We start from the raw sequence: 12,013 nt of genomic DNA, 5'->3' as shown, positions 1-12,013 counted from the left end.
ATGCACCTGCCAACAGGTGATCCATGGAACCACAACTCTGCTGCCCCAGTGGGAAAAATGTGTGGACCTCGTTGAAAGTGCACTCCCTTATGTTGTGGGCAAGATGTTTGTGAACGCTCATTTTCAAGAAGACAAGAAAGAGATGGTGAGTCCTTTGAGGTCTCTGTCTAGAAACTTTTAATTAGTGGCTTCCTCCTCACAAACTGTCTCTGATGTTAAAGTTTAAAAAGCGACAGGAGTCTTAAAAATGCTTTAATTGAATTTAAAATAAATAAATAAAAAAGACAAGGATAAACCAGAACAAATTCAAAGATATGTCACCTTTCTGTCCAGCTGGGCACTGCCCATCCTTTCCATATGCAGCCCTTCAGACAAATGTGTAGCTAGATCAAAAACAGGTTAAGCAGCGTTAATTTGCATAAATAATGACAGCCAGGCTATGCAGGAACAGTGGTGAGGTATTGATAAGAAATGGTTTAGTATAACTAGTGTAACTCTTTATAGTAAAATCTTTACCGGTGAGTCAGACTAGTCGAGATTTCTCTGCTTCAGGGCTACCCTTTTAAAGCTGACTGTGCTACACCTGTAGTCTAAGCAAGAAAAGTGTAATGGATGTCTGGCCCAAATTAAGGGAAGTTTAGAGCCATATACTGAGAGTTTATATATGTGATTTGGATTTATTTTTCTCAACAGTGAAGGAGAGTATTCTTCCACACTGCTGGGTCCAGAGAATAGCTTTTAGCTGGACGGTCATCCTCATTTTAAAACTTCAAACACAGCTACGTTATCATTTCCAGTAATAACATATTCAAATGATTAATTACCCTTCACAGTAATTTATGACATATTTTCAGTTCATGTTTTTCTCGTAGGGTTTTCCAATATCTGCTTTTCCAGCCATTTTTTCCAACAGTAATCAGTTTAAAATTGACTAATTTAGTCATTGAACTTAGCCCTTGGTTCAGGAGAGGCACAACTGTTTAGGAAACATGTGAAATAGCACCCTACACTGGGAGCGACAGCTCTGTGGTAGCCTTGCACAACTCTTGCTCAGTAGCCTGAGTTTGTCTGTTTGACTTTATGTAGTTTCTCTCTTTTCTCAGGGAAGGACTCCATTTTACACAAACCAACACTCTGATTTGGCTTGTCCAAATCTTTATGACATGTGATTCCCTCTCAGGTTCCGCATTTCTTTTGCCACTTGCCTTCAGCTGGAGTTTCCTCTCTGAGATCCAGCTTTTCAGTTCCCTGATTCTTGATCAAGTTTGTAATGTGCTGTTTGGCAGTTCAGTGGCAAAAATATTTCTTGGATATTAAACAGTATGACATGACATCTGCACAGGATAAGTGGGAAGAGAAGGACTATAAGAAATGTAGACTTTATGGAGGGGATGAACATTTTTTCATGTTTGTATACATGAGGGAAAATGATGAGAAGCTGATAGAGAATGGCTTTCTCTTGAAATGTGACTTAATTAAAATATTTCTTAGCATGCAAATTCCTTTCAGACCAAATCTCAGACCAAAAATTATCTGAATTCACAGTAGCATCCACAGTAAGAAATACATATAAAATTTATAGTGTAGATTACAAGATTTAGACTTATAGTGAACTGCCCATGGAGATTAAAATTAGATGCAGGTAAAATTTGTTGCAATCCATTTAGAAGTGTGCTTTTCAAGTTAATAATCTGTGGTGTTACCGTTTTCATGTCACTGGTTTTCAGCTCTATTTCTCTTTCGTAAACAGTAGGAAAACACTCAAGAGAAGCACGCTTATTTGTACAGATTTTTTTTTTTCCTAGTCCACAATAAGCAAATCCTGAGTTGGGGATAATATGGATTCTTTTTCCCCCATGTTTTGTCACTGGTGTTTCATACCTTAGATACTTCTCTCCTTTTATCAAGAAAGGCATTATTTGTGTCTAAATATAGCACTGTTTCTAACCCAGAGTGCCTGTAGTGTTTCTTACAGCTATGCCTGAGCAGTTTCAGTAATAACTTTGATAGCAGGAATAGGTTTCTCTCCCTGCCCCCTGCAGCTACAGCTGGTGCATAAAGCCTAAGTATACACCAGGGCCCAGCTGCAGAGCTTGAGTTTGAATTTGTAACCTCCAAATGCAGGGAGTTCACCTCATTAGTGCACTAAGTTAATTGAGTCAGTGCTCTGTCATCAATATCTTTAAGTTATCCTATTCCCTGGGATGCAGTTTACTGTGAATGTTGACTGTTTAGTCATATTTAATGCTAGACCTGTTCCAGTTGTCCCATATTGTCTCTGAAAATAAGAAAATGTTTTTTGAAAAGGGTAGGAAATAATGAACAATCAAAGGAGATTTGCTATGTTTTGTCTGGCTCCACCACAAAGAACAGCTATATTAAAATATACATTTGATACATAAAAGACAATTTAGCTAAAGATAACATTAATTTCCAGGCTTTAGTCCCCACTTTTAATGACATTTCAGAGCTACTAGGTCTACAGAATAAAATTATATAAAACTCTGGTACTTGACATTTTGGTTGTTTTTAAATGTAACATAACTGATAACAAAAAGATCCAATAAGTCTTCATGTAATGATTACCTGTCATGTCTTGTACTGTCTCAACTCTGGTTTGGTCTGTGCTAAAGGATTCAGGCAACACTGGATCCTCTGAATTGCCTCATTCTCACGGTATTCTCAGTGGCTATCTGTCATGAGGTTCATCTATTGATATAAATAGAAGCAGCTGATTGCATACACCCTCCTGGTCTGTGCTGCCAGATGTATGCATAGGCATGAGGATACTTCTGCCCTTTAGACTGATATAATGCATCTCAGCCACTGGATTTCTTGTTTTCTGTCATTTAGGGGTTTTCTTAGTGTGCATACTCACTACACACTACTATTTTTTTTAACTTGCTTGTGATAATGTTGTGGCTTTGCATAGGTGTCTGAAGAATCAGCCAAGCTAAAATGCTGGTGGGTTTTCTGAGCTTTGCACAGATGCAAGCTGTCACTGGTGGTTCAAGAGCACAGAAACAGTTAAGTCTGCTTGGTTCTGTGAGCCATGGCCTCTATCCCTGCAGTAAGTAAAGAGTAGGAGTACTTCCCAAATACAGCTAAATACAGGCTAAATATTTGGATACTGCTTTGTATTTGGGTCATGGTACTGTCAGCCCAAATCCAGTCCTTTGGTGGTATTAATAAGGCATGTCTCAGTCTGACATAAACCAAACAAGGCTACAGATAGATGCTCTCTCTGCAGAAAAGGTTTTATTTGTGCAAATGCTTTGCAGCTGGCTCCTTCTTCTGCATGGGCTAGTGATCTAGAATCAAAGTGTCACAAATGTCCCACAATCACTACAAATCTCCCAGTATTTTTTATGATTTCAAGACAGACATTCTCACAATTGTGACATGATAGGATCAGCAATGAACAGGTTGTGCGGTACACCTGAAGGAAAATAAACTGGAAACTTGGTTTTAGAAGGCTGGAGTAAGAAGAAATCAGCCTTCAAGAAAGAACAGCAGATGCTCTCTGATTTGGAATCATTCGTGGTCTAACCAAATTCATCGCTTCTGCACGCACCAAGCTTTTTCTTATAATGATTCTGTCATGACGTATTTTACTGGGGAGGGGTTTGCTAAATGTTTTGCAGATGGAGGAGTTAACTGAAGGAATTCGCTGGGCTTTTATTGACATGCTGGAAAAGGAAAATGACTGGATGGACTCTGAAACAAAAAGAAAAGCTTATGAGAAGGTAACAAATATAAATGTTGAATAGGTAAAATCCTGTTAAGGTGAAGATTTGACTTGAGTGAGAACAGAATGTCATGGACTGTACTTGCAGTTCCAGTTACTTGCCCATCATTTTTTTGTGAAGGGACATGTGCCACATTTGTTTGGGTAGAAGCTGAGCTCTCTGAGCTTCTGCCTCTCTGCTAAGTTATTTTTGTTACCTTGTTCTTCCCTTGCTTCCATCTTTCCCCTTCTGGCTCTGGCTGATGTAGACTCTGAGCTCATTTCAGATTTGCCGGTACAGTGGCTTTTCTTGACAAGGTCTTCATCCTGATTGGGATGTCAGGGGCACACCAACCTACAAACAGAAAACGGTGTCTAAAGCATCTGGGACAGATGAGAGTGCTTGGTGTGGAGGATCCAGCCTAGAAAGGGATATGAGAATAGTCCAGGTCTCACACCTTCTCCAATGTCATGGTGGGAGGCCTACCTTGAAAGCCGTCTTCCAGGAGAACAATGACCATCCCAGCTAAGCACTCATCTCCAGATAGAATAATGCCAGTTATGAAGTGTTATGATCAAGGACGGCATTATTGATCCTGATTACTTTCAGATGGAGCAGCAATAAAATGCAGGAGGCAAAGGTGAAGGCAGGAGGAGGTACTCAATCTATTCCCATGTTTACAGCCTGAGATATGTGGAAATGGAACTTGTCCAAATGCAGAGCTCTGCCCCCAGAGTAGTGGTTGGAAGAGGCATAAACGAAGAAGCGCAGAGAGCAATGTGTAGGGCTGTGTCCTTATTTGTTGAGGCAATGGGATATCAGTGAATTAGTAAATAGCCTCTTTGAATAAACTGACATGCAAGTGCAGCTGAACTGATCCTGCTCTCTCTGCTTGAATAAAAATAGCAGTGTTTTGATTTAAAAACAAACACAGACTTCAAACTTTTTTTTGGTAATCCTGATGAAAAGGCTGTTGAGGCATTTTATCATTGGAAAGATTTAAATTCCGTATACAGCCCATTTACATTTTATACAACAGTGCTCTTCACAGAGGTGCAAATGAAGTAGAGCTGCATAAATGCACCAATAAACTCTATAGCAAAAGAACAATAGTAAGATGCCATTTGTTTCCTGATAACCTGATGGTAAATGGTCTGCAGTTATTACTTCTTACTGGCTGTTATGCTTGGTTTTTTACTAGAAATACCCTCAGAAATATAATGATCTATAATTCAGATATTTGACAAATTTGGTGCAAAATAAGAGCAGGAAGATTTTCTAATTATTTCCTTAATAAAGACATTTCTAGATACCTTTGCAGACATATGCAAGTCTGATGTTGATTTTTCTAGCAAACAATCTGCTTCACCATTTTATTCAAAATATACTACCTGCCTTTCAGAGAAACAATACAAGCATTGCCGCAAACTAATAAGCTCCCTAAGAAGCTCTCCCTTTCCCAGTTTAGGGAGAGTTTTGTTCAGACGGTAGGTTAGATCTTTTGTAGGTAGAGATGCCTGTTTCTCTCTGTTGACACATTTAGGAAGCTTATGGCACTCTGTTCCCAGTTTAGGCATCTTATTTAAGTTTTTGAATTTAATGGGGTGCGTCTGGGCTGAACAACGCATGACAAACTAAATTCAAGCAGTACAATAAAAATAATACTACAAGCCATAGTACTACAAACAGCAAATTGTTTAAATCCATTCTCACTGACTTGAACAACAATTTTGTAGTTTATTGACACAGGAACAAGGTCAAGCTTGTAAGACAAAAGTGTTATGTGATGACTTAGAAATTGCAGCAACAATTATGTGGTAGGACTTATGACTGTAATTTTAAGTCCAGATTTGCAGAAATGGCTACTTGGCTAGAAGGAAAGAGTCTGGAGAGACATTTTGGTAGATCTCCAGACATGGAGTTTGTGTGTGTTTAGTAAATACTACTTATTGCTAATGATAGATATTAGATTTGTCCTGGGACTTTTGGATGGGTATGTTTTTAATTGAAGAAATAGATTCATTACATGTATGGTCAGATGATTTACTGTGGAAATCTAAGATGTATAATAAAACAGAACCTTCAAAATCTGTTACTCTATTCCAGCTAAATCTCATGAGCCCAGCACATTATGCTGTCACTTTTTAAATACTTACACTTAAATACAGCAGCACAGACAACAGGAATTTTGGAGTAAGGATTGTTTGGTTGTTTAAAAAAAAAAATTACTTTATTATATAGATCTGTAAAAGAGATATTTCTTCATCAATAAGCAGCACCCGCATCTGTAAAGATAGTGCAAGCACTGTGGATTTCACAGTTTAGGAAGGAGCTTAGTTCTTGAATTAAAGGACAAGTTGTACCATCCTGGGTGTCTTCTCAGGTTTACTCTTAATTTTGGACCACTATCAAAGTAGAGACTAATGTAATGACAGATCACAGTGGGATGCTGAAGGTACCTTCTTTCAGGCAAAGGCCAGAAGACTCGCTGCTTTGATCTTCTGTATGGGCGAACTGTAATATTTTAGTCAATTATTGCAGAGCTGAGCCCAATAACACAAAAAACACCTGCTCTAGTTCTCTGTGGTTACTAACACTTACGGGATTTTTTTTATTAGGGTAGGATATTGTGTTTGGAAATAAATTTCAGTCCTGTGTAAGCATCTTCTGCTTGTTTCTATTTCCAGAACAAAGGTTGGCACCTGCTTCATTATTAATCTGATATCCTTCTACGATAAGGTCACCTGCCTTGTGGATGAAGGGAAGAAGGTGGATGTAGTTTTTCTGGATTTTAGTAAGGCTTTTGATACTGTCCCTCACAGCACCCATCTGAACAAGTTGTCCAACTGTGAGATATGCAGATACATGGTGTGCTGAGTGAAGAACTGGCTGAACAGCAGGGCTCAAAGTGTTGTAGTGAATGGGGCTCCATCTGGCTGGTGACTGGTCGCCAGCAGTGTTCCTCAGGGCTCAATCCTAGACCCAGTTCTGTTCAGTATTTCTATCAATGATCTGTATGCAGGAGTTGAATGCTCCATTAACAGGTTTGCTGACAATACTGAACTGGGAGGTGCTGTTGACTCTCTGAAGGTACAAGAGGTCTTGCAGAGTGGTCTAGATAGGATGGAGCATTGGGCAATGATTAATGGGATGAAATTTAACAAGTACAACTGCTGGATTCTGCACCTAGGATGGAGTAAAGCTGGGCACAAGTATAAATGGGGAGAGGAGCGGTTGGACAGCAGCCCTGCAGAAAGGGATCTGGGGGTGCTGGTTGACAGCAGGCTCAGTACTAGTCAGCAGTTTGCCCTGGCAGCCAAGGCGGCAAACTGCATCCTGAGGTGCATCAAACACAGTGTAACTAGCCAGTCAAAAGAGATGATTATCTCTCTGTATTTAATGTTGGTGCAGCCTCACCTTGAGTACTGCATGCAGTTCTGGGCCCCACCATTTAAGAAGGATGTGAAGCCCCTTGAATGCGTCCAGAGGAGGACAACAGAGTTGGTGAAAGGGCTGGAAACATGTCCTGTGAGGAGCAGCTAAGGACCTTACGCTTGTCAGGTTTGGAGGAAAGGAGGCTGAGGGGGCGACCTCATTGCTCCCTACAGTTTCCTAAGGAGGGGAAGTGGAGAGGGAGGTGCTGAGCTCTTCTCCCTGGTATCCAGGGACAGGATGTGAGGGAACGTTTCAAAGCTGCCTCTGGGTAGGTTTAGACTGGACATTAGAAAGCATTTCTTTACAGAGGGGGTGGTCAAACAGTGCAACAGGCTTTCTAGAGAGGTGGTCAATGCCCCAAGACTGTCAGTGATTAAGAGGCACTTGGACAAAGCACTTACTAACATTCTTTAACTTTTGGTCAGCCCTGAAATGGTCAGGCAGTTGGACCAGATGATCCTTGTAGGCCCCTTCCAACTGAAAATATTCTATATTGCATTCTATTCTATACCATTCTTATTATTGATTAAGTAAAGAAAGGAAGCTATTAGGTAAAGAATGTCTTGGTCTTTTATGTTTTCATCAGTAGCTGTCACATAGTCCCTTATAGCAATGCAGAGTAGAGCTCCTGTGTGAAATTCTATGACAGAACGGTATGCTGTATGGAAATGACCATGATTCATATATTTTGCTTTTCCTCTGTATTTTTAATCTCACTGCATTCTTGAATTCTTTGAATGCTTTGGAAAGAAAGGAACTGTAGAAATCTGGTAGTTTTTGTTTACTGGGCTTGCTTCATGTGCTCCATTTAATTTGTCATTAGCCTTTTCTTTAATGTCAGGCATACTTGGGTCATTAAAAATATTTTTACTCATTTCCTGAAAGAAAAATAAGGTCGATGTGGGATCTGCATGTCTGGACTGTGAGCATGGGGAGCCTTCCAAGAAAAACATCTTATCTTAGTCTATTCTTCTGTTCCTTATGGTGATTGTATCTTCAGATGATAACACTGTAATGCAAATGACTTGGTGGACTCTAAAGAGAATTAACTGCAAATTCTCCCTGATTTGGATACTTACTGTTGTGGGTGTTTTCTGAGGCCTGTTTTCTGGCTAATGCCCACCTTCCTTGTACACTTGGCTGAGGCCATACTTGTAATCCTTACTGTCAGCCTGATGCCTTGCAGTCAAAGGGACCATCGACCTCCAAAGGACTTAAAAAAGGACATCCTGTAGAGCCGATGCTTGAATTTTGCTTTAGGCAGCCTGTCAGCTCCATCTAATCATTGAAATGTTTCTCCATCTGTAACTCTCTTTGTGCCTGTTCTGGTTTTTTTAAGTTATTCAGAAGGGACACTACTAATTTGATGAGCCCAAACCATGTTAAAAAGATCATATCAACTAGTCCATGTGACATAGGGAACAACCGTCTTGTAGTGTTGATTTCTGAGAATCACCCTTTTAGCCCTAGTATACTTTGGAGTTAAGGTTTGACTTTCCCTCTGTAACAAAACAATATAATGAGATAACATCTAATAATTTCCTTCTATCCTCCCTCCATTCCTCTCTTTCTGTGATTGAAAAACGGATTTAAACCAGACCGCCTGAAAGCCAATCTTGAAAAAGTTTTTAACAGGGTTAGGTGACGCGGTCTGTTTTCACATGCAGTTCTCACCTAGCTCTCTGGATGGAGCTCATGCTGCTTCCAAAGGAGCTCTGAGTCGGAAAGAAGCATTCGGCTCTGTGCTCTGATGCTGTTTTCTGCTCTGTCCTTCCTCCTCTGCTCTGTGCAAGCCTTGCTTGATTGCTCACTGTTTGACTATCGTCTGAAATTTTCTTAAACTCTGCCTGTTAACCTCCCAAATTTTCAATGGAGATCTCTGATTTAAAAAAAAAAAGAGAGAAGGGTTCTTCTTCTTGCCCTTTTAGCCTCTCTCTTTTGTAAGGGTCATTAAATTTTCCCCTCCTTTGAAGAACAGAGAAATTATTCAAACGAGTGCAGCTCCAGGGGTGTGTCTGGCAACAGTCTTCAAGTGCATAGTCTCTGAGTTACAGAAGCCATGCAGAAAGATCCCTCGTTTGGCTGCCCAGGCACCTGGTGAGCTCTGGGCCACCTTGCAGCCTCAGAAGGATGTCAGAGGAGGAGGAGGGGGTGAGAGAGGAGAGCCTTTTGTTTCCCTTACAATGAAGGTGCAGATTGCACCCGGCTATGTCAGCCAAATGGTATTGACAGCTGCATTTTGTAATGGTGCACCGCAGGGAAAAGGGAGAACCCACAACTGAAACGCCATTGACATGACTTGTGTGATCAGGGCGCTCATCTTTAAAAAGGTAATTTATTGCTGCTGCTCTTCAAAGGATAATTCAGTGGAAGATCATCACTGAGATGTAAAATTACTCCCTTTCCAGGGCAGGAGCCATTATTTTATTAATCACTTTTTTCCTTCCTGAAATGCCCTTTGTGCCTGGGTTTAACTGGAAGCTTGAAAAAGAGACTTTTACACAAAAGCCTGTTTTCTAAAAGTTTGCAAATCTCCTGTAAAATAGCCTGTATTGTAGGAAGTTCTTTTTTTTTGCTTTGCAATACTATTTTTAAAGCACGGATGATAAGCCAAAAAAAGCTTGGGTTTCCTCTAATAAGATTTTTCTGTAACATTATTAACCTCTTTAGGTCATGGAGCACAAATCCCAAGGTCACTGTGCAATATTTTTTTGCCTAGTGAACTTGCCTGCTGCTTGGCTTTATTTCTCTCTAAGGAAGTCGTATACGCAACATCTGTTTGTTTTGTATCTCTCTGAGTCTGAAGACTGAGGCAAGAGGACCACGGCAAAATATAAGGACAGTGCCTAGCTATAGGTGTCTCTCTCAAACAGTGTTAGGTGCCTTTTTTTAGCCCACAGAGTTTGTTCTGCTGCTTCAGAGAGCTACAGAAACCTCCCTAGATAACAGTGTAATTTAGGCCAACAGCCCTTAGGAAATCAAAAGCCATCTGTACAAGCCCCGATTTAACAAAGTATAGTTACTTTAAATGAGGTAGGTGTTCATGGGTTATCCCACTGAAGCCATTCAATTCTCAGCTGGAACTTGCTGGCCATATCCAGCCCTCCAGTCTTTTAGCTGAGCCCCTGCCATCTTCCCCAGTTCTCTGTGGTGTCTCTCTCTTCACATTTGGGTGATTTCACTAGGAACATGACTGCCATACTGCTCAGACCAGAGGTCCAATGTCTGGCTCGGACAGTGGCCAAACAGTAGCAGATGTTTAGAAATGAACATAAGGACAGGGCAAGCATAAAGGGATACATGCCCACTGTCCCCTCCTGGCCTCTGACAATTTGCAGCTCAGTTGCTTCCTGAGCCAGAAGTGGTGTCTTTGTATTTATTAATATTTTTCTGCTGTGAGTTTGTCTAATGACTTTTTGAACCCACGACAATTTTTATCATCCACAGCTTCCCATGGCAATGAGTACCACTGCCTCACCATGCTCTGTGTGAGCAACCATCTCCTTTTGCTTCTCTGGAAAATGTCACCTTCTCCCCCTAAGTTCTTGTAGTGCAGAAACCAGAGAATCATCATTGCCTGTTCTTTTGTCATGACCACTCTTGCTTATATATAACCCTGGCACAGCAATGCATGCAGGGAGTATGGAGCCTCCTGCGTTTGTTCAAATAGACTGTCATAGTATCATATAGAATCATAGAATGGTTTGGGTTGAAAGGGACCTTTAGAGGTCATCTAGTCCAAACCCCCTGCTGTGAGCAGGGACATCTTCAACTACTTCAGGTTGCTCAGAGCCCCGTCCTACCTGACCTTGAATGTCTCTAGGGATGGGGCCTCCACAACCTCTCTGGGCAACCTGTGCCAGTGTTTCACCACCCTCAGAGTAAAAAATCTTTTCCTTACATCCGGTCTAAACCTCCTTTAGTTTAGAATCATTACCCCGCAGCCTTCTCTTGTCCAGGCTGAACAACACCAACTCTCTCAGCCTGTCCTCATAGGAAAGGTGCTCCAACCCTCAGATAATTTTTTTGTGACCCTTCTCTGGACCTGCTCCAACAGGTCCATGTCCTTCTTCTGCTGGGGCCTCCAGAGCTGGATGCAGCACTGCAGGTGGGGTCTCACCAGAGCGGAGTAGAGGGGCAGAATCACTTCCCTCAAACTGCTGGCCACGCTGCTTTTGATGCAGCCCAGGATATGGTTGGCCTTCTGGGCTGCAAGCGCACATTGTTGGCTCATGTCCAGCCTCTCATCCACCAGTACCCCTAAGTCGTTCTCCACAGGGCTGCTCTCAATCCCTTCATCCCCCAGCCTGTATTGATATGGGGGGGGTTGCCCTGACCCAGGTGCAGGACCTTGCACTTGGCCTTGTTGAACCTCATGAGGTTCTCACAGGCCCACCTCTCCAGTTTGTCTAGGTCCCTTTGGATGACAACCAGACCTTCTGGTGTGTCAGCTGCACCGCTCAGCTTGGTGCCATTGACCATTACTCTCTGGATGTGACCACCCAACCAAGTCCTTATCCACCCACTGTCAAATCTGTATCTATCTCCCCAGTTGAGAGAGAAGGATGCTGTGGGGGACTGTGTCAAAGGCCTTACAGAAGTCCAGATAGATGACATCTGTGGCTCTTCCCTTGTTCACTGACGCAGTCACTCCACCACAGAAGGCCACTAGGCTCATCAGGCAATACTTGCCCTTGGTGAAGCCATTCTGGCTGTCTCGAAACACCTCCCTGTCCTCCATGTGCCTTAGCGCAGCTTCTAGGATGATCTGTTCCTTGGTCTTCCCAGGCACAGAGGTGAGGCTGACAGGACGGCAGTTCCCTGGATCCTCCTTTCTACACTTTTTAAAG

At 41.8% G+C, this 12,013-nt stretch overlaps 1 protein-coding gene across 1 annotated transcript in view; it reads left to right on the top strand.

The window, feature by feature from the left end:
- Nucleotides 1–12,013, top strand: part of PHEX (phosphate regulating endopeptidase X-linked) — a 115,112-nt gene that overhangs the window by 51,133 nt on the left and 51,966 nt on the right. Inside the window, exons 11-12 of the mRNA XM_064474226.1 lie at nt 17–145; nt 3,645–3,746. Coding sequence (XP_064330296.1) covers nt 17–145; nt 3,645–3,746 — 231 coding nt within the window. The remainder of the gene's footprint in view (nt 1–16; nt 146–3,644; nt 3,747–12,013) is intronic.

Source organism: Phalacrocorax carbo, chromosome 1 (assembly GCF_963921805.1).
Source record: "Phalacrocorax carbo chromosome 1, bPhaCar2.1, whole genome shotgun sequence".
Classification (NCBI taxonomy): Eukaryota; Metazoa; Chordata; class Aves; order Suliformes; family Phalacrocoracidae; genus Phalacrocorax; species Phalacrocorax carbo.
This window is presented reverse-complemented; position numbering and strand designations above follow the sequence as displayed.